The sequence below is a fragment of the Olea europaea genome, unplaced genomic scaffold (assembly GCF_002742605.1).
Source record: "Olea europaea var. sylvestris unplaced genomic scaffold, O_europaea_v1 scaffold810, whole genome shotgun sequence".
Lineage (NCBI taxonomy): Eukaryota > Viridiplantae > Streptophyta > Magnoliopsida > Lamiales > Oleaceae > Olea > Olea europaea.
The window spans coordinates 473,279-498,786 of record NW_019266538.1 but is presented as its reverse complement, the minus strand read 5'-3'; the positions used below and the strand labels follow the sequence as shown (position 1 = coordinate 498,786).

The window sequence follows — 25,508 nt, the reverse complement described above, 5'->3', positions numbered from 1 at the left end:
ACTAAATTCAACTGGCAACCATGATCTGCTTGTGATGGTGCAGTAATTTGTTCTTGCAAATTGCAATGTGAATTTTTATTAGAGACTGAATATCTGTGTTCTTACTGAGATATTGATAAAAAAAAAAAAAAGATTTAAAATCGTCTCAACTAATAGGAATCGTTTAAGGTTTCTCTTATTTTATCTCTCAAAACGTTGTGTAGCAAGTTTAATAAGTCCATTTCGTATGCAAGAGCATGAAGCACTCATATGGAACCTCTCCTCACCTCAAGTTAAATAAAGATGAGGAAAATCACAGAAATATGAGAAATCTTGTTGGTAGTTTTTGCATTCATTTCTCATTTTATGAACAAGCCATATGAGGGACATTTTACTGCACTAAATAGGATTTTCCTTATGTAAAAAGCATTCAAAATTTTGGGTTATTTTAGAAACACCACGTTCAAATTTTTCTACTTTTGGGAGTGATTTTTCGGATGAAGATTGCGATAGTGATGTGAATGATAAACGCTTCGCACCAAACTATTGTTTTAGTACAGGTTCAGTGGCAAACTTATGGAGTAGTAAAAAGCAAATTATCATTGCTCTTTCAAGTTGTGAAACTGAGTACATAGCTATTCGAGAATGTCTTTGAATTGAAAAATCTCATTCAATAAATGGTTTTTATAATTACTAATTAGTTTGACATTCCTGATTGCATTTGTCGTGACAATAAAAGTGCAATATCAAAACCAATATTCATGAATATGAAGATTGGTCACCATTCTCACAATTGACCATAAGTTGACATGATCCATTTTGATACCTTGATCCCGAAGATTCGAAGAGGTGAGTACATGGATTAGGATTTCAAAAGAGAGTCATGTGAGGCTTGTTCATGCCTTCAGAAATCGGGTAGCAATCCAGTAATGAATACCAAATATATCATAATGTTTGGTTAAGTTTAAAAAAATTATTTATAAGCAATTAGTTTTAAAATGACTAATATTTGTATTGATCAAATTTGAAAATAAGTAATTTTCATAAGAGTAGTGCTATTAATAGTCAGCGACTGCAGTAATCGTCCTACATGTTTGTTTGTTGTTGAGAGATTAGCTTGTTATTTGAGACAAAATTCCGTCATTTTTCTGGGTTTGGAGAAGTGTGGATTTTCAAGAACGAGAATTTTACAATATGTTGAAAATCTCTTATGATAGTCATTCACGGTTGAAATGTATCTTAATGCCTAAAAGTTGGATAGGACGGCCCTTACATTAGGATTATATTGCTTAGTAGTTATCCTATACATCAATTTGTCATTGAAGCATTAGCTTGTTATTTGAGGCAACAAAAATAAAGAAGATTGATGCATCAAATAACAAGATGCCACATAAGGCAACTACTACCGTAAATAACATTATTCTTTCAATAAGTGCTAACTTTCCTAAAAGTAGAAGCAAATTGTCCAAGACAAAAAGTTACTTAAAAGTAACTTATACATTCCTAATCTTTGCCAAACAAGTAAGTGAACTAGTCGAAAACAAAGGTCCAGATTCCAGCATCAGATCAAAACAATTAGCCATGCATATACAAGCAGGCACAACTCGCCACATACCCCAACACCAAAACTATTAGGTGTAAGCAAAATCGTGCAAATTCATGCAGAAGAGAAGCCAAATGGCTCACTACTCTTTACATTCACGTTTACGTGTCAATCCCAAACCTCAAACTCTCTGCTATAAATTCCAACCATTTCCATTCACCGCTTCACATCGATCAATATCTAGTATACACAGTATAGTACACAAAAATCGCCATGGCTAAACTTTCTTTGCATTTTCTCAGTTTTACCTTGCTCTTTCTCTTTGGAGGCTGCCTTGCCCAGTTGGGCAGCCAGCAACAATTCCTATGGCAAAAGTTGCAGCAGCAGCAGCAACACAGGCTGAGGGCCAAAACTGATTGCAGAATTGAGAGACTCACCGCTCAAGAACCAACTCGGAGGTATGACTCGGAGGCTGGATATGCTGAGTACTGGGACCCGAACAACAAGCAGTTCGAGTGCGCCGGTGTTGCAGCTGTTAGGACTTCCATCCAAAAAAATGGCCTATTCTTGCCTCATTACAATAACGTTGCTCAACTCATCTATGTAGTACAAGGTAAATCATTTTTCCTTCTCTACTTTCCTTCGGTTTCTGTTAACTGCTAAGTGCATTTTCATTTGGAGACTAATGAAAATGATATTTTTTGGGTTTTGATCAATTCAGGAAAGGGTCTTCTAGGAGCTGTAATTCCGGGTTGTGCTGAGACATTTGAAACAGAAATGCGGCAGCAGGAGCAAGGATCGGAGAGTCAGAAGCAATTTTTCGACCGACATCAGAAGGTTCGACAATTCAGACAGGGAGATGTTCTCGCCTTGCCAGCGGGTATAACTCTTTGGCTTTATAACAATGGGCAAGAGCCACTTGTTACTGTGTCACTTCTTGATACTGCTAACGAAATGAATCAGCTTGATCTCCAATTCAGGGTAAGAATATCTGAAATTTCTTGGTTGGTAAGCAATATTATTCGGGATTTTATCGAAATTTTCACTATTTTTTTTTTTCAGAATTTCTTCCTTGCTGGAAATAGGAATCCGCAACAAAGCCAAGGCCAGCAACAAGAAGAGAGTCAAAGCGAGGGTGAGAGCCCAATTAACAACATCTTCTATGGCTTTCCTGATAAAGTTCTGGCGGATGTTTACAATGTAGAGCCAGAAACAATTAGGAAATTAAAAGGTGAACAGGATCAGAGGGGTCGAATTGTGAAAGCTGAGAGGTTCAATGTTGTCCTCCCACGGGAAGGACAAGAAGAGGAGCAGGAGGGCCAGCAAGGGCAAGGAGGACGAAATGGCTTGGAGGAAACTCTGTGCACTCTGAGGTTGAGGGAGAACTTAGGTCGCCCATCACGTGCTGATGTTTACAACCCCCGTGCTGGCCGTCTCGCCACCCTCAATAGTCAAACACTTCCCATCCTCAACTATCTGCAGCTTAGTGCAGTAAAAGGAGTCCTGTACAGGGTAAACTGAATTAATTTCTTTTCCACTATCAAAGCATTATTTCATTGAATAATTTCATCAAACACTTTCTGTACATACAGAATGCGATAATGGCTCCTCACTGGAACGTGAACGCCCACTCTGTAATCTACATAACCAGAGGAAGCAGCCGCTTACAGGTGGTGGGTCACTCCGGGAATCTGGTTTTCGACGGCGAGGTCAAAGAAAATCAGCTGATTATAATCCCACAGAGCTTCGTCGTGATAAAGAAGGCCGGGGATCAAGGCTGCGAGTGGATAGCTTTTAAAACTAATGACAATGCAATGATCAGCCCACTTGCAGGAAGGCTGTCGGCGTTCCGGTCGATGCCAGTAGATGTGTTGGCGAATGCATATCGAGTTTCGAAGCAAGAAGCCCAGGTTTTAAAGTTCAGTCGGGATGAATCCACACTTTTCAGTTCCAGTTCTTCCAGCATGTCACTTGAGAAGCCCAAGGCAATGGAATATGCTAGGGATGTGATTGAAACTGTAATCTAAAAATAGAATGGCTGCTGCTGTTAATGTTTTAATTCTCTGTTACGAAAATAATTAAGGGCTGTGGCCTTTACTTGAACTCTGTAATCCGGCAGCTGTAATGTGGTTTTCCTTCTGAGTCAATAAAGTTGTTGCAATGCGTTATACTTAACAACACTAGTATCCTTCAAAGTTTTGAATAATTACAATAATATTTTTTTGTTACATTAGTAGTCATTAAAGTTTTCACCCCATACGTTAATGATCACCCATTGAAAATGTTACGAGAGTAATGTTATTTAATATAATATCAACTAATGTTAAAATATCAGTTTAGATGTCACTAATATATTATTAAATAAGATGTAAATTACTTAATTGTATCTTTGAATCTATCGTTTGAAGCCACTTAAAAAATTGTTGTTAGCAAACTGTTGTTAGCAACGTTGGTGTTAGATAGCATTATTCTTTCATAAAAAACTATTGTATGTTTACTATGTCAAGTCAGCAAAAATCTTAACTTGCCGAAGGGAGTTGTATGTCTACCATGTTTAGATGAGAAAAACATATAATGAAACTTTAATTTTGGTTAGATTTTGAGTTTAAATACTATAATAAGCCTATTATTTTTAAACAATGATATTCATTCATTTTCTTATACACATATGCATTCATTCACTTACCCGATAAAAGAGTTTTCTATCTTCGATAAGTTGGAGGGAGCTGAGGATGGGAAGATTCGAAGAATCTACACTACAAATTATTCTACTTTTGATGAAATATTTTTGGTTGAAATCTTTCCCAGTGATCTCTTTTCGACAAAGCAACCCAAAAATGAATTTTTATATTAAAAAAAATTTGTTGTTAAAGTGAAATTTCTTGTAGTGTCGCAATTGACCATAAAAATGCTTTGACTATACCGAAGACACAATAATTATTTATTTAAGAATCTACACTACAAATTATTCTACTTTTGATGAAATGTTTTTTCTTGAAATCTTTCCAAATGATCTCTTTTCGACGAAGCAACCCAAAAATGTGTTTTTATGTTAAAAAAAAAAAAAATCGTTGTTAAAGTGAAATTTCTTGTAGTGTTAGCAGTTGAACATAAAAATGCTTTGGCTATACTGAAGACACAATAGTTATTTATTTATAAAGAATAGCGGGCCCACTTTGGTTTCAATTTAAGGTATATACTCCATACACTATATTTATTATTATTTTAAAGTTTTTTATTTTGTATTATTTGTAAGGTAGTTAAGGAGGCTAAATGAGCGCCAAATTCGCATCCATTTCTGTTCAACTGCAAACATTCTCCTAAACTTGGGTCACTTCCTCACACTTCTCTCTCTCTCTCTCCCCAAACCTAATTCACATTCCAATTTGGTGGAATTTTTTGTAAATCTTCGGTGAATCAGTAACAATTTTGTTGGATCATTGCCAAAATTATCTGTAAATCGAAGTTTGGGGCGAGTTTTTCCAAGATCAGGTGAGAAATTGGCTGGAGTTTTGTTTGAAGATTTTAATTTGGGGGCGAAGTTGATGATAGGCCAAAGGATTCTGGATTGGACTCATCTATGGAGACTATGCGGATGATTGGGACAAGTAGGTTTATCCGTTGGCTACCCGCGATTTGTTTCAGATGGAATGGCAGATCCTGCTAGTTATGGAACCCCTGTCCGAGATATTGACCAGGTACTTTCTTAATTTATCTTCTTTGCCATTGATTATAATCTTCAGAAACGTTGAAAGAATTGATGTAATACATCACGGAGTTAGGAGCTGTCTAACTTTAGGAACTTACTCAATTATTTCTTTAGATAGTGTACTGGAAATAAATGGGTGCTCTACAGGTCTTGATTATTACAATTTCGTGTGCAATTAATGAAATGTAAGCTACATAGCTATATAATAGATGCAGCATTTTTAGTTGGAAGAGCCGGGAAATTCTAGTTACGGTTTTGTCAAACTTTTATTTGGCTAATAAATCTGTTTTAAGCTGAGGTAGATTTGTCTCCTGCAAAAAGAATTATTTCTGTTCAATAAATGCTGAGTATCATAGCATTTACGATGTCCTGAATACCTCTCAGTGCTTGTGAAAATTCATCTATGAATCTATGATTCCTGAAACATTTTCGTCAAAATAAAAAGCAATTGCACTGAAATATTTTGGTTTGATTTCAAGTATTCTACACGGTGATCTTGTGCATGTCAATAATAGTACACAAGAAATTAAAATTTGTTAATATACCCTTACCGAATCACAACTAGTTGCATGCGGCATTTTAATGATTAGTTTCTATATTCAAACCCATCCACTTGAAATTTCTCAATACAATGTGCTTTTACTATAGCACCCCATTTCTCTCGAGCATGACCTCATGAACCTCCAAATGACTAGCTTTTGATTATTTTTGTTTTTTGACTGTGTAAATTTTGAAACTGGCTGTGTCCACAAGCTTCCATCTACTTTTTTATAGTTGCATTTAACGAACAGTCAAATAGGACATCATGGAGAGCTGTTCATTTTTTCTTGGTTGGATATTCTGCATCTCCTTGTATTAGAGCTAGTTATTCTCTTAGTATTGGAAGTACGAGGCAAGATACATGGTGCATGCTAAGAACATTAACAGTCATGATTGGAGTAATGGAACAAATAGATATGTTCAGATATTTTCTATATATATTCATTTATTATCTGTCTTGTTTGCTTTTGCTATTACTGTGTTGAAAAGGTCACGATACTAGAAACACTATTTGTTTTGCTCACATGGGTGATGACTTGATGCGTCATTACTTATTTATAATGACACTTATGTATGTTATCAATTTCATTCTTTCTCTGCTAATGATTAAGAATTTCTTCCTTCAAGGGCATTTTATGTACTGGATACTTCAATCTTTTTACTACATATATACACCAATTTTTACTATTAAACATTGATCAAGAAGATTCGTATCTTTATCTGATCTTTGGCATTTTATTTGTTTTCTAAAGGCACTCATTGCTTTAAAGAAAGGTACACAGCTAATCAAGTATAGTAGAAAGGGGAAGCCTAAGTTTTGCCCATTCAGACTTTCTCCGGTAAGTGACATTTTCTTTCTGTCTAGAGATAGTTATTATTCTTCTGCAAGTGAGTTCGTTCATAAATTACTTTGGAGGTGTACAACAAATGGTAGACTAGAGAAAATCTAACTTCTAGAATGACCTTCTTCCATGGTCTGTTGATGTTTGAGAAAATTTTAATTTTTAAAGTTTCAAATACTGTCACCTCCCTTACCAGTATAAGAGTAGGTGTCAGTTTTCATTTTCTAGAATGGTTGTAAAACCTTAGTGTTTGCATATTGATGCATATACATTAGTTAAAGCATCTATTTGCTTATAATTGACCTAAACTTTGGAATTCTAGTAGTAAACTCTTACTACATATATATGCATGTTGGTGGATGTTCAATAATCATAACATCCTCTTTATTAAAAATCCAACAAGGCAACATGATATTTGATTCAATAACCTGAAATATATGGATGCTTAAAATTTGATTCTTTTCCAGGATGAAACAACATTAATTTGGTACTCCCGTGGAGAAGAAAGGAATCTGAAGTTATCTTCTGTTTCACGGATTATTCCTGGGCAGAGAACTGTGAGTTAGCACGTCTCTTTGGGGTGCATTATATTATTAGAGTTAATGTTACTTGTTTTGGCATATTAACTCCATTCAATTTTGAAAATTGAGAACAAATTTTCTGTTCTCCTTATGTCCGTGCAGCCTGTTTTTAAAAGATTTTTGCGCCCAGAGAAGGAATACTTGTCATTTTCACTTATCTATAATAACGGCGAAAGATCTCTTGATCTGGTCAGTCAAACAAGTATATTTTATATATCTACAATATTTCAAGTTGATTTCACATTTTTCATGGCAACTTTTTGCTTACTAATTGCATCTTTCCAACTTTATAGATCTGCAAGGATAAATTTGAATCGGAGGCTTGGCTTGCTGGCCTGAAAGCTTTAATTTCAACTGGGCAACCTCGTAGCAGACGTGTTCAAAGTGACATTTCCGACGTAAAATTTCATTCTACCCCTTTCCTTTATACGAATCTATTATTGTTTCCTTTGTTTGTCCTGCTGGGCAGGACATATTTATACCTCAATTTTTGTTACACCTTTTGCATTTAACAATATATTTTGTGTGTTTGCTTATATAAATATCAAGATTATTATGCACTATCACATGGTCCCGTACCGTCTCTTTTAGATATTCACGTCTGCAAACAATTGTGTTCACAAACTTTGTTTCTGCTTAATCAGCTTTTCTGTGCACTTATACTTTTACTATCTAATTTGGATATGCTAGTGAATAAATCATAGGTCACCAACTACTTGATAGATCAAATTTGGGGATGAAAGGTTTGTCATATTGTCAGTTCTGCACTTAAACAAATTATAATTTGGGCTACTCTCTCATTAAGTACCAATCATCTATTTTTTAAAACAAGAGAAAGAATCTGAATGCATGGAAAATATCCCTTATCTGTCTCTTTTAGCATTTGTCATCAGGGAGGAACTAAATAACTTTGCAGAAGTTACAAGATTCTATAATTTGCAAGGTTCACATCTACCTTTCGGATTGCATGAAATTTTCTGGCTTCGATCCAGCTCTATCGAAGATTGTGGGAACATGTTCCCTGTAATGTTGCTAAGAACCTTTACAGGGTGGCATATCCTTGGTACTGTAGAAATTAATAGTTACAGATTTCTTCTTACTAAAGCAAAAGTTTTGAACAGGATAAAAAACAGATATGTGAACATGCTGGAAGTGTCTTTTCTATAACTGTGCTAAGAGTCTTGTAATTTTAGTGAACTTCTAAGTAATGTTTTCTGAAGATTTATCTAAGCATATTTTTCTTTGGACTTCATATCTTTGTTTTACAATCTATTAACTCTCTTGAGTTATAGTTCCACTTATTTGTTTACAGTTATATGGTATTGGTGATTTCCCTCAAGACAGCCGTCCATTTGGTGCACCACTAGAATTTACTCCTGGTCCTTACAGCAGTAGAATTTCTGCTGATTTTAACTCTATTGATTATCCTTTGAATATTACAAGCTCAGATGTGGGGTCTGAATCTGCAAATATGCAAATAAGAACGAGCAGTACAGATGGTTTCCGAATTAGTGTCTCGAGTGCTCCTAGTTGTTCTAGTCAAGGTTCTGGACCAGATGACATAGAATCATTAGGAGATGTGTATGTCTGGGGAGAGATTTGGTCTGATGGAGGACCGATAGATGGAAATGGGTGTACAATTCCCATAAAAAATGAAGCACTGACTCCTAGACCCTTGGAGTCAAATGTAGTTCTTGATGTGCTTCAAATTTCTTGTGGCGTTCGGCATGTTGCTCTTGTTACAAGACAAGGTGAGGTTTTCACATGGGGAGAGGAATGTGGAGGCAGACTTGGTCATGGAATAGAGAAGGATTTCAGTCGTCCTCAACTCGTCGAATTTTTAGCAGTTACGAATGTTGAATTTGTTGCATGCGGCGAGTTTCATACATGTGCAGTCTCCACATCTGGTGATTTATATACCTGGGGTGACGGGATCCAAAATGCTGGACTTCTAGGGCATGGCAATAATGTTAGCCACTGGTTACCAAAAAGAGTTTCTGGACCTCTAGAAGGCCAGCAAGTTTTATCAATTGCATGTGGTGGCTGGCATTCAGCATTGGTAACTTCTACAGGAAGATTATTTACATTTGGTGATGGCTTGTTTGGAGCTTTAGGCCATGGTGATCGGGAAAGTGTTACATGTCCCAGGGAGGTTCAATCTTTGAACGGATTAAAGACTATTACTGTTGCCTGTGGGGTGTGGCATACGGCTGCTATTATAGACGTTACAAACCAGTCGGGTTCAAATGTTATGTCTGGGAAGTTATTCACCTGGGGTGATGGTGATAAATATCGTCTGGGACATGGGAACAAGGAAACTTATCTACTCCCAACCTGCGTGTCTGCTCTTATTGATTACAACGTCCACCAGCTAGCATGTGGACACCATATAACTGTTGCCTTAACGACATCTGGTCATGTCTTTACTATGGGTAGTAATACATATGGTCAGCTCGGAAATCCACAATCTGATGGAAGATCACCTGCCCTGGTTCAGGATAAATTGGTCGGGGAGTTTGTCGAACAAATAGCTTGTGGAGCACATCACGTTGCTGTCCTCACTTCAAGAAGTGAAGTGTTTACCTGGGGAAGAGGTGCCAACGGAAGATTGGGACATGGAGATTTGGATGATTGTGATGTTCCAAAATTGGTTGAAGCTCTAAAAGACAGGCATATAAAGAATATAGCATGTGGATCGAGCTACACAGCAAGTATTTGCATTCATAAGTGGGTTTCTGGTGCAGATCAATCAGTTTGCACTGGTTGCAGGCAAGCATTTGGTTTTACCCGAAAAAGACATCACTGTTATAACTGTGGATTAGTCCATTGTCATGCTTGCAGTTCAAAAAAGGCACTTCGTGCAGCACTGGCTCCTACTCCCGGAAAACCACATCGAGTGTGTGACCCTTGCTATTTGAAACTTAAAAAGGCTGCAGAGCCTGGAAAATTCGGGACTATTAATCGAAGAATGAGTTCCCCTCATCATCCAATAGATTATAGTAGCAGGGTAGACCGGGAAGACAGAAGGAGTTCCAGAATTTTGCTCTCTCCAAATATGGAACCTGTCAAGTACCTTGAAATTAAATCTGGGAAGCCTGGAAACAAATATGATTCTTATTCCATTGTGCGTGCTTCGCAAGTTCCATCACTTCTACAGCTAAAAGATATTGCTTTCCCAAGTTCATTTAGCGCCATTCAGTATGCATTAAATCCTGTTGCAACATCAGCACCACAGCATCTGATGCCTCAGCGACAATCTCAGTCCAACTCAAGACCTGCTTCACCATACTCAAGAAGACCAAGTCCTCCACACTCTGCTGCCCCAGTGCTTTCGAGGGGTGTCATTGATAGTTTAAAGAAGACCAACGATCTTTTGAACCAAGAAGTTTCCAAACTTCAAAACCAGGTAAGAATTTCCTTTTGTAAAGTTTTATAATGCAATTTAATTTATAGATAGACGAAGGAAGATTTTCTTTGCTAAAAACTACTCATTCTATTATTATGTTTTTAGGTTAAGAGTCTAAAGCAAAAAAGAGAGGTCCAAGACATGGAAATTCTGAAGTTGAAGAAGACTGCCCAAGAAGCTGCTTCATTGGCTGCAGAAAGATCTTCCAAATGTAAAATTGCAATGCAAGCCATCAAGACCATCACAGTACAAGTAATTCAATTGTTCCATATATGCTCATCCATTTTCGCAAATGTGACATATTTACACCAGAAAGGAAAAGAGGAACTACATTGTGAAACGTCCTTATTGAGCGTCTAAATGTAGTAACTTCATTTCTTAGGAAACCAATATGTGAAAATTACCTATCAAAATTTTCAAAGAACCTTTATAAACTGAAGCTGACTGTTGCTTGAACACATCATGGCTTGCAATAACATGCATTAATCTCTAACACGAGCACCTAATGACCAATTAAAATATTTTATCTTATTGTTCAACTTATGGATTTGTACATGTGTGCTTGTAACTTTTAGAACAGTCGTATAACTGAATCATACCACAAGGTCTAGGCGGAAAACTTCTTGACTTTCACTTATCTCAGTTTACTTTAATGTTTCCAACATCCACACTGCATGACTAAAGAAAATTGGCAAGACATAAGTTTGCTTGTCTTTTACTCCTGTAATGGACTTACATTGCACTAATAAACATATATCATTGTTTCTCTACTTTTCAGTTAAATGAAATTACGGATAAAATGCCTCCGGAGATTTGTGAGAGTGAATCATTTAAAGAGATGCATTCTCAAATCGAAGCTTTTCTTGACACCATTCAAACTCAAGCATCTGAAGATAGTTCGGCTATGCCACCAGAGTCGACATTGGAAGATCACAATGATGCTGCACAGATTCAGGACACGTCACAGAGTGTTGATGGAACTCAACAGGAAAGCAGTGGATCATCTGTTTCTGACACAAAAGGTGTAAATCATCCAAGTACGGAAGGTGTCTCTGGGATGCCTGAAGCTGCTAGAAGGGAGGGAAGAAAGGAAGTAATTGAACAATTTGAACCAGGTGTTTATGTTACACTCATTCTACTTGCAGATGGAACCAAGATATTCAAGAGGGTTAGGTTCAGGTACTTGACATGATATCTTTTTCCTATTTCCAGTTAGCAAATTTTAAACAGTAACAGATCTATGTTCATTCTGAAAGATAGGCACATATATGATGAGTTTCACTTATTAAGAGATTCCATTTCTAACTATAAACTCTTTGGAATAGTTGTAGTCATTCAATTATAGGCATGCCTAAGGATGAAGTGGATTATAGTCATTAGACAAAATACTTTCTGCTTGCTCCCTGCCACATGAAAAATGAATAATGTTGTTCAATATGTACTTTGTGCAACTATTCTCTCCTTGTACGAATAAAAACTAACATTCCAATCAAGAACATTTGTGCTTCAATAACACTACAGCATTTTTGCACTTGACGATTTTAATAGTTACCATTACTAATTCCTACATTTCTACAGCAAGCGAAGGTTTGCCGAGCAGCAGGCAGAAGAATGGTGGAGAGAAAACAAAGATAGGCTGCTTAGAAAGTACAGTCCACCGCCAAGAGTAAATAGTGTACAAGCAGATGTAACTGCAGCTGAACCACCGGCTGAGGAAAATAACTCAACTTCACAATCTTCATAGAACTGATTAATTTTGTTAGGTTTATTTACTTTTTTTGATGCAGGGAGGAATTACTTAGCTAGGTAGAATGTCTAGCCTGCATTTAGAGTTCACAACCTTGTAGAACCATCATATTTTCCTTTTCCTGCATATGATTGAATTTTTGTGGAAAAAGATTTAGAAGGGAATTAACTTTTATTTACGTTGAATCTTGTTGTAACTTGCTTTTCTGTCTTTTGGCATGTCCAGTATATAGAGGGGAGGGTGGTGGCTGATTCTACTCCGATAGGAGTTAAATATTTACCTTTCGGGAGATAAAGAAGAGAATACAGAGCTAATGTGTTTATTGCATTAGATTGTCATCATTCACATCGGATATTTGGTTAGAAAATTCAACGGATTTTAAATAAGTCACCAAACTGAAATAAAAAGTGGACACTATTGCCATTTAATATTGTTTAATAAAGTTAAATTATTAGTATGAAATGTCGTAACTTTACTAACCATGTTTTCAGTCGAATTATTTTAATATTAAAAACTTTAGAGCTTTTTTCAAATTTAAAAATATTTCAAAGTGAAATCACCGACCGTTAAATGCACTCCTGACTCACTTTTAATTCCAAGTTTAAAAGGGTAAAATGGTCAGACACTCCAAAAAACTCTTCTTCCACCATAAATAAATTATTCTCAAAGAAGAAAAAGAAAAAATATTCTCAAATCACGGTGCCAAAGTCTACTGTTCATCATCACCGTGACTGGTGCATTTTCGATAATCCACTATTTATCATCACCGTGGCTGATGCGGTTTTAGAGATCCTGTGTTTATCATCACCCATGTTTGATTTTGAAAATCAAATGTTCATCATCACCATGATTGATGCGTTTTCGAAAATCGAATTTTGGTTTTCATACCAACTATCATCTGTCATTACCAAAAATCACTAGGCTTAGTCCTAAAAATCTTCTCCAGAAACTAAAGTTGTAAACATGCTTTTCCTCGAATTTGGACAATGTTTGCATAGAATGTCCCTACATTTGACTATGTTTGGGTAAAACGTCCCTACTTTTGACAGTGTTTGTGTAAGACGTCCCAATGTTTCTTTTTTATTTTTTTTGCGAAAAACTTCCCCACGTTTGTCAACTTAGGAGCAGTCATTTAGGTTCGATTAAATGAAATCTCGAATTTCGAAACATTCAAATTATGAAGTGGGTAAGCAAGAAAATTAGATGGGAAAGCAGACCCACTTATTAGCATATAAGGGTTTATAATTTGATGTGTTGCAATTTGAGGGCACATCATAGAAACAACCTATTCAAATATTTTTCAATTTGAGACCACAGCAACTCCAATGCACTCACCAAAATACCATTTCACGCAAAAAAAAATGGTGCAGAGTCTCTCCAATCTAACGCACCATTTTGGTACAAAACGGTTAAATATAGTTGTCATTCTCTTTCAGTTTGCCAAAAAAAAAAAAATGGTTATGGGTATTTGTGTCCACTTTTGTAATATAATAAACTATTATTGTTGTTGTCATTGTTGTTGTTATTATTATTATTATTTTTATTTGTGGTGTTGCTATTAATAGTACTAAATTTTTTTAATGTATTAATGAATTTAATATTTTCATTAATTTAACGTAATTATTTATTTAGTTGTAAAATAAATAAACTAATAAATTTTCAAATAAATAAATTGATAAACATAAAAAAATGAAGAAAATGATTAAATACTGTTCATTTGGTAAAAGTTTTGATGTAATGATACGATTTTCAGTTTGGTGCAAGATTGATGCAAAATGGTGCAAAACTTACATCAAAATTTGATGCAAAATTGGAGATCGCCGAAGTCCCTGACCTTCATTTTCATGTGAAGACATTGTCTCAAGGTGACTTCCTATTTTCTCTTTTCTTTTTTTCACTTTTATGCAAAGAGTTATACTTTTATGCAGTGTCAAAAGTATTCTATTTGCATATTATTTCATTTGTATACCTTTATTGAATTTTTTTTTTGTTATTCTTGTTTCATTTTTAGTCCATACCCTTTTCATGTTGAATATTGTTCAAAATCAAATAATTAAGTGGGCTAATTACTGGGCCTTCAATGGGAACAACGAAATGGACAAAATGAAAATTGGGAATTATTTGCCCATGCGTACGCATGGCTCGTATTGGCCGGAACAGAAGCAAAAATGCTTCTACAATTTGTAAGCATGGTTTATACTATGCGTAAGCATAGGATTAAAAACAAGCATTTCGCTAGTTTTTCAACTTGAAACTTAGTGTCCTTTTGGATGAAAAATTATCTATTTTCATCATGTTTTAGCACCATTTCCTGTAGTATTGATTGAGATATATAAATGTGTGGTTAATGATCAATACAAAATACATTAAAACCACTTGAGATCAAATTTCATTCATATTCAAAATTCTATTTTTGTGTTCTTGAGTTTTGAATTTATTCCTTCTCAAGGCTTGATAAATCTTGAAAACAAATTGTCAAGAGTCCCTTTAAGCGTCAAATTCAATCCAAAGGGGAGCAAATAGTTGACCTAGTGATTGACTTCTCATTTTGATTATCACAAGTAAATTGCGTTTGTTTTTAACAAATGGAATTTGAGTATTGATAGTGATCAACTACAAATGAAGACACGAGAATTGAGATAAAAAATCATGCATAGTGATAAACGATTTTGGTACTTGACGATCAACATTTAAGCAAATTGGTGATTGACGAACATAAAGAAGGAAATGAAGCCTTCATGTCAAAAATCACATTGGAGAAAAAATTGATCATCAAATTCAATTGTAAAAGTAAAAGACTTTAATATTTCATATCGACTATAGCTCAAAAGGATTTTTTTTTATGCACAAGAACTTTCTCACATTACAAAACAATACTTACACAAAAATTATTTTTTAAAAAATAAGTATTTTGATTTTATGACTAAATATTTACAAACATACTTATCGAAACAAAATTAATAAGAAAATCCTTCAAGTACCTACATAGAGAAAATTCATCACGAAGAAAAAAGTCCGAAGAGCAAAGTTCTGCCCATCCGGAGGTCCGAATGGATCTCCAACGGTCACTTTACCATTTTTCAAACAGTTATTTTACTCATTCGAACCCTAGTCAGACATCAAGATCCTACGTCTAGATCGACAGATTTTTGACAGTTTGAGAGCTATAAATACCACATCTTCTTGCACATTTGCAACTACTTTTCTTGAGCATTTAAGTGAGCTATTTATTAATCCTTTCTACCTTATTCTTCAATATTTAGAAGATCAAATTATTTAATTCTTGAAAAAAAGTTTGAGTGATCAAAACTTGCAAAAATCTCTTATCTCAATCAACATTTTTCAATCAATACTTGACCTATACTCTTTGCAATTTATTGAAGTGTTGAGCCTACTATTCTCTTGATACTTAATTGTGTTCATATCATTTATTAAGAAGAAGTTTTTCATTTGTAATATTTCATTTTCTTGTTTTTGAATGAGGGTTGTGTTGGGTCCCCAAAAACTCAACGTTGTAAAAAACATTGGTGCTTCTTGGTTGTAAATCATCAAAAGCGTTGTAAGGGTTGGATTGCGCCATAAGTCAATCAACTATAGGGAAAAAGGTTTTTCTCATGATGAAGAGCTTGGTAATAGGGGACGTAGATCGTTGTTTAGATCGAACCTTCATAATTATATCTTTTGCGCCTTCTATTCCCTTCTGCTTATTATTTTCTTGTGTTATCTTGCTTGCATATTATTTCACTTACTAATTGCTTAAATTTACCTTTATTTTTCGAAAAAGGTTTAGATAACCAATCCAACCCCCTCTTAGTTAGTCTTTTTTAGCCTTCACAAATATCATTTGTGGACAATAATTGCATGTTTAAGCCCTTTTTCTTTGAAGTTCTTGATTCTTTTAATTTTTTTTTTATTCTTTCCTCTTATTTGGAATTATAATTCCAACAATTTCAAACGATATTTGCAATAGAGAATGAAACTACAATGGCGATAATAAAGTTGATGAATCAAGACCTCGTCCGTTTAGACTGTTTTGATGGGATAAATTTTATAAGGTGGCCAGACAAGTTGAAGTTTCTCCGAACGACGTTGTAGATCTTCTACATTCTTGATTCGGTGTTGGTATCACTACGAAAACCAACAAATAGAGATATTGATGTTGTAAGAGTCAAAAGACAAAAGCGTCAAGAAAGAGAATTGATTTGCTATGGTCACATACTCAATTCATTATTGGATTGGTTGTATGATATCTATACCAACACATCTTCCACAAAATACATTTGGGATGTGTTGGAAAGCAAATATAAAGTCGAAGAAGAAGGTATTTCTCATATCAAGGTATTTTGATTTTAAATTCCTTGAAAATATTGCTCTTTTTTCCCAAGTACATTAATTGCAACTTCTTGTCAACAAGTTGAAAGCAATCAAAATTGAAATTTCGGAGTCTTTCCAAGTGGAAGAATCATTGCAAAACTCTCGGGAACTTGGAAAGGATGTCGGAAGAAATTCATACATAGTTCTGAAGATTGCTCTTTGGAATAAGTGCAGAAACATCTTCAAATTAAGGGAGAGTCAAGAGCAAGAGATAAAAATAACAATTATTATGAAGGCACTTCAAAGACCAGTGTTGTGGAAAAGATTGAACCTTCAAACAATCCAACAAGATAAAGCTTTCAAAAATCTTGACAAGTTCAAGAAGAAGTCCAAAGGAGGTTGTTTTGTACGTGAAAATCTCCGGACATTATGCAAAAGAATATCGAACCCGAAAACAAAATAATTTCAAAGGAAAAGAAAACCCATCAAAGAAGATAACATTGTGGCTACCGTGAGTGAGAACAATGTTATCAATGGAAAAGTTCCCGACTGGTAGTATGATGATATATGTGCAATTGCACATATGTCATATGATAAATCTTTATTAAAGACTTATCATGAAAAAGATGGAGATCAAGAGAATTAAATGGGATAATGAAGGTCGCTCCAAAGGAATTGAAAAAAGAAACGTAGATATTATCTTCACTTCTGGCAAGACCGTTACCTTAACAAATGTACTACACGTTCCTGATATGGATAGAAACTTAGTAAGTAGTAATCTCTTAAGAAAATTGGGCATAATGAGTCCGGTAAACTTGTACTATTCTAAACGAAAAATTTGTTGGAAAAAATGATATTCTAATGAAGGAATGGTCAAGCTTTATATTGTTAACAATTTGATTAATAATAAAATTGAGTTTACTTATTTGATTGATTCATTTACTTTATGGCACGCTAGATTATGTCACATAGTAAAAGTATCATAAAACGAATGTTAAAATGCAACTTAATATCTTATAAAGAAAATAATTAATATAAATTTAAAACTTGTGTAGAATCTAAAAATGATAAAAGAGCCATATCAAATTGTGAATATGACTTCTAAAAGTTTAGAGTCAATTCATACGAATATACGTGAATTAAATGTATGTTAACTAGATGTAGAAATAGGTATTTTTACCTTTATAGATGACCACTCTAGGTACACTAATGCTTATTTGATGAAACATAGACATGAAACTTTTTTTGATATATTTAAAACATATCAAAATGAAGTTGAAAAAAATTGAAGTAAGAAAATAAAAATTCGAAGAAGTGATAGAGGAGGTGAATATTTTTCTAGTGATTTTAATTCATTTTGTGAACAACTTGTTATAATACTTCAATATTCTACACCTAGGACACCCGAACAAAATAGTTTGGTTGAAAGAAAAAATAAAACATTAGTTGAAATGATAAATGTCATGTTAACTTATGCTAAGATGCAATTTAATTCATGGGGTGAAGCATTATTAAGTGTTATTTCTTAAACGTTTCATGGAATCCTCATACTTGTCCTTTTGAACCAAAATTTTGGGATCTCCAGTCAACAAGATAGGATTATCATTACAAAGACTCTAACGTAGCAGGCTTTAATCTCGTTCATCTCGATAGGCAAGCTTTTCATAAATGAATTCGCAATATTCTCCTTTGATTTCACATAATCTATAAAGATGATGCCTTTTGAGATCAGTTGCTTCATAGTATTATGTCGATGACATATATGTCTAAGCATACCATTATACATACTGCTTCTAGCCCTTCCAATATCCGATAGACTATCACAATATATACTAATTGCAGGTACCAGTTTAGGCCAACATGGAATATCTTCCAAGAAGTTACAAAGCCAATCTGCTTCTGCTCCAGCTTTATTGAAAGAAATGAACTCAGATTCCATCGTTGATCGAGCTATATACGTTTACTTTATCGATTTCCATGAGATAGCAGTTTCACAAATGATAAATACATAACCACTATAGACTTAGAATCTTTCATGTTAGATATTCAATTTGCGTCACGATATCTTTCCAATACTGCAGGATATTTGAGAAGGGTAATCCATAAGTTAAGGTATATTTCAAGTACCTAGGAACCCTTATCAATACCTTTCAATGATAATGGCTCGAATTATTTGTAAATCTACTAAGTTTATTTACAACAAACGCTATGTCCGGTCAAGTATTCTCGTAATATACATTAGACTGTCAATTGCTTGTGAATATCTTAGTTGTGATAGACATTCATCAGTATTATTGATTAAGTGTAAACTTGTGTCAATAGGGATTTTCGCAGGACTTTCCTCAAACAAGTTATACTTCTTAAGTATATTTTCAACATAGTGAGATTGGAAAAATACAATTTCTTATGATGTTCTAAAGATCTTAATCACTAGTATCACATTAACCACGCTCATGTCTTTTATATCAAAATGCTTTTTAGCATTTTTTTGATGTTTAGCAACATTTCGTGGCTATTGCCAATTAGCAATATGTCGTCTACATATAAACATACAATTACATGGGCATTTGGTGTATGTTTTATATATAAACATTTGTCACATTCATTTATTTCGAATCTGTTTGATAACATCGTTTTATCAAACTTGCATTGTCACTGTTTAAGAGCTTGTTTCAATCTGTACAAGGACTGAACGAGTTTACAAATCTTATGTTTATGACTAGGAAAAATGAACCCTTTAAGTTGCTCCACGTATATCTCTTTTAGAAATGCCGTTTTTATATCCATTTGATGAATCTTGATGTTATGTATTGTCGCAATTGCAATTAGAAACCTTAGCAACATGATTCTAGTCACAAGTAAGTAGGTATCAAAGAAGTCAAGTCCTTCATTTTACTTATATCATTTGGTAACCAATGTAACGCCCCGACCCTTAGTGGACTGGAACACTACTTACTTTACTTAGCTTAACCGGTGGTTTAGTAACAAGTGTATACGTTTTAGCGGAAGCTTACATCTTCGGATAATAATTTAAATAACAATACTTCAAATACTTTAAAGAAAAACACTGAATCATTTTTCAAAACAACAAAATGTAATTTATTTGAAGAAAACATAACTTGTTCTCGCGTTCTGCGTTATTCAAAACTTTAAAGAAATAACATTGGAAAACATTTCATAAAAATAAATCCAAATCACTTATTCACCAGATTTCCATGGACTCGTTGCATCACTCTCCATCTTCTCCTCCATCCATACCCGAGGTAAAATTCCTTCAATCTGTAGAGATGAGATTAAATCCGTGAGTTGAAAAACTCAATAGGTGCATTCGTGATCAAGCTATACATTTCAAAACATTAACTTTATAACTTTTCATACATGTCGTACCCGGAGGCACCATTTGACATGAAGGGGTATGTCGTACCCGAGGGCACCATTTGACATACGAACATTTCTTCAACATAGAGGGGTATGCTGTACCGGAGTACCATTTGACATACAAACATTAACATGAATCGAAACTTATAACTTAACACGATTAAACACATTGCACGTCTACCTACCTTGATTGATGCTTTTGAAATTTTGAAAACTTGGATTGAAAACTTCGATGAAACTTGGACGTTGAAAAAAATGCACTCCTTGGATGTTTGAAAACCGTTGAGAATTGATGCTTGAAAACACTTCTTAAATTTCTAGGAAAAATAGTTTTCCTCCCTCTCTTTTTCTCTCTTGAAAACTCTTTCTTTAGTATGTAAAAGCTCTTGCTTTTGGTATGAGAAAAAATGAGTGAAATGAGGTCTCTATTTATAGATAAATATTCCATAACTTAAAGTAAATGAAGGGTCAAATTTCATTTAAGAGAGAAAATATGGGTGCCATTTAAGTTTGAGGTTAAATACTTCAATTTAGTGGGGTTTTTATTGCCAAAAAGGTGGGTGGCCCTTTGAGAAAATAATTGATGAAAATAAATATTTAAATTCTAGAGAAAAACGAGAATTTTCATTTCACGCAGTTTCGGTAGATCGATTGACACTGCACAACTTTCAGTGTTTCTATCATAACTTCTTTTCCCGATATCCGATTGTGGTAATTCAAAGTGCATAGGAAAGCTAACTCAAAGAGATACAACTTTTATTTAGCTATCATTTTCCAAATTGAATGTTTCCTATGTCGAAAATGGGTCTCAAATGAGATTAAAAATTTAAAGTATACTTTAGTCATCCAATATTTATGTCTTAATGCCACTAAGGTGTTTAGAATTATTTGGGGTTCTACACTCTCCACACCTTAATTAAAATTTCGTCCTTGAAATTTACCTTCTGATTGGGCGAATAGTGTTGGATACTTGTCTTTGGCTTCTTCTTCTTTTTCCCAAGTGGCTTCTTCTATGCCGTGATGATTCCATTGTATTTTAACCAGCTAAATCTCTTTATTTCTTAGTTTATGCACTTTTCGATCCAATATCTTGATCGGTAGTTCCTCGTACGACAAATCTTTCTGTACCTCCAAGGTTTGATAACTCACTACATGATTAGGATCATGTACATACTTCTTTATCATCGATATATGGAACACATTGTGCACTGTCGATAATTCAGGTGGTAAAGCTAGTCAGTAAGCCACATTTTCGACTCTATCAAGTATCTCGAAAGGTCCGATATACCGGGGTCGTAGCTTGCCTTTCTTTTCAAATCTAAGTACACCTTTCACCGGTGCTACTTTCAGAAACACTTTATCCCCAACTTGAAATTCTAAATCCTTTCTCTTTGTATCTGCAGAGCTCTTTTGTCAATCTTGTGCTGCCTTTATTTTTGCACGGATCTTATCGATTACCTCGACCATCCTTTCAACTATTTCTGGTCCTAAAACTCTCTTATCTTCGACTTCATCCCAATGAACAGGGGATCTACATCTTCTGCCACAGAGAGCTTCGTATGGTGTCATTCCAATAGTTGCTTGGAAACTATTATTATAAGCGAACTCTACTAGAGGTAAGTATGACTCCCAATTACCTCCTAGATTCAAAACACATGTTCTCAGCATGTCTTCCAAAGTATGGATAGTCCTTTCAGACTGACCATCGGACTGAGAGTGATATGATGTACTAAAGTTCAGCTCCGTTCCCATAACTCCTTGTAGACTTTTCCTAAATTTGGACGTGAACCTTGGGTCTCTGTCAGACACAATGGATACAGGTACACCGTGTAATCTCACAACCTCTTTAATGTACAACTATGCCAATTGGTCTAAACTGAATGTCATTTTCACTGAAAGAAAATGAGCTAACTTCGTTATCGATCCACTACTACCCATATAGCATTATTTCCTCTTGCTGACTTTCGGAATCCAACCACAAAGTCTATCGTGATATTTTCCCATTTCCATTCAGGTATATCTAGTGGATTTAACAATCCAGCTGCTTTTTGGTGTTCTGCCTTAACCTGTTGACATACCATGCACTTCTGCACGTACAGCCCTATACTTCTTTTCATATTTCTCCACCAAAATGTATCTCAAAGATCTCAATACATTTTCGAACCATCGGAATGTGCGGTGTACGGGATGGAATGAGCTTCTTTTAATATCTCGTTTCTCAAGGCTTCATCCTTAGGCACGCAAATTCTTCCTCTAAATATCAGTGCTTGATCCTCAGCTATTCCAAAGTCCTTTTTCTTATCGGTACCAACTTCATTCTTAATCTTCTGCAAAAATGAGTCTTTATTTTGTGCTTCTATAATTCGATCTCTAAGAGTAGGTCGAATTATTAAAACTGCTAGACGAGCAGTGACTTGTCTTGGTGTGGTAACCACTTCGATCTGCAACTTTTCCAAGTCCTTTACTAACTCCAGTTGAGAGGTGGGTAGTGACGTCAATTGTCCCATTGATTTTCTACTCAGAGCGTCGGCTACAACATTAGCCTTACCCGGATGGTAGTGAATAGTGCAGTCGTAATCATTCACCAATTCCAACCATCATCTTTGTCGCATATTCAATTCCTTTTATGTGAAGAAATACTTGAGACTTTTGTTATCTGTGTAGATATCACACTTCCATCCATACAAGTAGTGTCGCCATATCTTCAAAGCGTGTACTACCGCTGCAAGTTCTAAATCATGCGTCGGGTAGTTCTGCTCATGTTTCTTCAATTGTCTTGAAGCATAGGCTATCACTTTTCCATTTTGCATTAGTACACATCCCGATCCTCACTTGGATGCGTCGCTGTATATAACAAATCCTTCCGTAACTTCAGGTATTGTTAATACAGGTGCTGATATCAACTTCTACTTAAGTTCTTGGAAACTTTGTTCGCATTTTCCGTCCATTGGAATTTTACTCCCTTCCTTGTAAGCTGCATCATTGGTCCAGCTATTTTGGAAAATCCTTCTATGAATCTCCTATAATATCCAGCCAATCCTAGAAAACTCCGTACTTCGCCAGTATTTTTTGGTGCTTTCTAGTTGGTTACTGCTTCTACTTTTGCTGGATCTACTTCAATCCCTTGGGCAGTAACTACATATCCAAGAAATCCAACTCGTTCAAGCCAAAACTCGCACTTCTTGAATTTGGCATACAACTTCTCCTTGCGTAATACCTCTAAAACTATTCTCAAGTGGTCTTCATGTTGCTCCTTACTCTTGAAATATATTAGAATGTCATCGATGAAGACTATGACAAACTTATCCAAGTATTGATGAAACAATCGATTCATCAGGTCCATGAGAACTGTAGGTACATTGTTTAGCCCAAACGGCATCATCGTAAACTCGTAGTGTCCATATCGAGTTCTAAAAGCTGTCTTAGGTATATCCTTTGTCTCTACTTTCAGTTGATGGTATCCCGATCGTAAGTCGATCTTGGAAAATACCTTAGCTCCTTTTAGTTGATCTAACAGATCCTCGATCCTTCGGAGTGGGTACTTATTCTGGATGGTTAATTGATTTATCTCCCTATAATTGATGCTTATCCTCATGCTTCCATCTTTCTTCTTTACAAACAACACCGGCGCACCCCATGGAGATACGCTTGGTCGTATGAAGCCCATATCTAGGAGTTCTTGCAACTTGCCTTTTCCCTTGTCCTGACCATTCCATTTCCTCTTTCCTATGTTACCATTGTCCGGTTGATTGAACAGTTGACCATGTTGTTTGGCGCTAGTCTTCTGGTACCAAATAGCATGAGCTCTTTCCAGCATTTCACGGTATGTGGTGAAGCGATGGGACATAAGTATCATGCTTATATCCGAGTTCAGCCCTTGTTCAAATCTTCGTACCTTCTTATCTTCCGTATCCACCAGATGTGGAGCATACCTTGAAAGTTGATCAAACTTCCTCTCATACTCAGTCAGGGACATAGTCTTTTGCTTGAGTTGGAGGAATTCACTTTCTTTGTGATCCCTCAAGGATTGGGGAAGTACTTATTCATTACTTCCCCTTTGAATTGCTCCCAAGTCAATTCTGCTTGTTGCTCAGGGGTCCTTGTCCTTGACATTGAGTCCCACCAGTGACTTGCATCACCGGAGAACATGAACTCAGCACACTAGACTTTTTGAGCGTCCGTGCACCCTATCAATCGGAATATACGTTCCAACTTGCAAAGCCACTCCTCGACTGTAAGTGGATCAACTGCTCCGTTGAAGGTAGGGGGCTTGTGCCTTCGAAATTGCTTGACCACTGAAACATGGTTTGGAACATTAGGAACTAGTGGTAGGGGTTGAGCTTGGTTCGGGTTTTGCCTGCCTAGGTCTCGAACCGCTCGGAGGAGGTCTCTTATTAAGTTTTGGTTTGCGCGGGCCATTTCCTTTAGACAAAACATATGGTTCTTATTAGTTTCATTCTTCGAATACCAAAGCAAAGAAGATAGTATTTTATTTCTTGACATAAGGAAAGCTACTACAAGGATTTAAATCTAATCTCTATAAGTTTTACGGATCTTCTTTGGTGGAGCTTCATCTTCGGAGGAGTTTTCCGCCTCAGGTCCAGACTCTATATCCATCTCAACCTGTGGCTCAGGCTCAGGATCATTCTCTAAATCATCCTCGAGTTCTTCTTCGGGATCTTCTTCCTCAGCTAAAGGTTCCTCCTCAGGCTCCTCATGGATGACATCATCCCACACATTAATCAGGGCATGGCAATACCTCTCAAACTAGAACAGGTTTGGGTTGCCTTCTAACATTTCATCCCTAACCATGATTCTCATATCTCCCCATTGAGGTGGAAGGGAGTGTATGAGATTATTTATGGCCTCAATATGCGTGATCTCCATTCCAGCATTAACCACCGTCATGCATCTCTCATAGATGTCATACACATATTCGCTAAGCGGTCGGGTAGGATCAGTTAAATAGTTTTCATAGGAATGAATATCAATTCTACAGTTCAATGCTTCTCTATATGCCCTAGCCGTTCTACAAGCCATATCTGTTGCATTTTCACATATATCATACTTTTTCTTTACTTAAAGAAAACATGCAAATATTTAAACTTTCATATCATGCAATTCCCTTTAAGCCCTTAGCTTTTGCCCAATTCCATTACATATCTTTAAATAACACATCTCTAAATCATATCAAAGTATCATAACATAAATATAATAATTAACTTTAAACATGAACATACCTGGGCCATAGGATAAGATTGATGGATGGATGCACGATGTCATGGAATACCTTAAACTTTTCATTTTCCTTTTGTTTTTTTTAAAAAAAAAAAAACATACTTGGTCTACAGAATCGGCTAAACCTTGCTCTGATACCACGTTGTAATGCCCCGACCCTTAATGGACCGGAACACTACTTATTTTACTTAGCTTAACCGGTGGTTTAGTAACAAGTGTATACGTTTTAGC

At 35.5% G+C, this 25,508-nt stretch overlaps 2 protein-coding genes across 2 annotated transcripts; both read left to right on the top strand.

The window, feature by feature from the left end:
- Positions 1-1,546: 1,546 nt before the first annotated feature.
- On the top strand, positions 1,547-3,700 carry LOC111391654 (11S globulin subunit beta-like). The gene is made up of 4 exons (XM_023016903.1): positions 1,547-2,135; positions 2,244-2,503; positions 2,585-3,034; positions 3,115-3,700. The coding sequence occupies exons 1-4, from the start codon at positions 1,796-1,798 to the stop codon at positions 3,547-3,549; spliced, it is 1,485 nt and encodes a 494-aa protein (XP_022872671.1). The 5' UTR covers positions 1,547-1,795; the 3' UTR covers positions 3,550-3,700.
- A 1,107-nt stretch (positions 3,701-4,807) lies between these two features.
- On the top strand, positions 4,808-12,525 carry LOC111391667 (PH, RCC1 and FYVE domains-containing protein 1-like). Its single transcript, XM_023016919.1, has 9 exons — positions 4,808-5,220; positions 6,524-6,610; positions 7,081-7,170; positions 7,297-7,383; positions 7,488-7,592; positions 8,507-10,600; positions 10,706-10,852; positions 11,379-11,779; positions 12,179-12,525. Exons 1-9 carry the CDS (start codon positions 5,173-5,175, stop codon positions 12,342-12,344), a joined length of 3,225 nt encoding a protein of 1,074 aa, XP_022872687.1. The 5' UTR covers positions 4,808-5,172; the 3' UTR covers positions 12,345-12,525.
- The last annotated feature ends 12,983 nt before the right edge of the window (positions 12,526-25,508 follow it).

Bases quoted from the DNA above. Each gene is read 5' to 3' on its own strand.
- LOC111391654 (XM_023016903.1), top strand. From the start codon at position 1,796: ATGGCTAAACTTTCTTTGCATTTTCTCAGTTTTACCTTGCTCTTTCTC. The intron at 2,504-2,584 runs GTAAGAATATCT...TTTTTTTTTCAG, and splicing joins AGCTTGATCTCCAATTCAGG to AATTTCTTCCTTGCTGGAAA. The intron at 3,035-3,114 runs GTAAACTGAATT...CTGTACATACAG, and splicing joins TAAAAGGAGTCCTGTACAGG to AATGCGATAATGGCTCCTCA.
- LOC111391667 (XM_023016919.1), top strand. From the start codon at position 5,173: ATGGCAGATCCTGCTAGTTATGGAACCCCTGTCCGAGATATTGACCAG. The intron at 6,611-7,080 runs GTAAGTGACATT...ATTCTTTTCCAG, and splicing joins GCCCATTCAGACTTTCTCCG to GATGAAACAACATTAATTTG. The intron at 7,171-7,296 runs GTGAGTTAGCAC...ATGTCCGTGCAG, and splicing joins TTATTCCTGGGCAGAGAACT to CCTGTTTTTAAAAGATTTTT.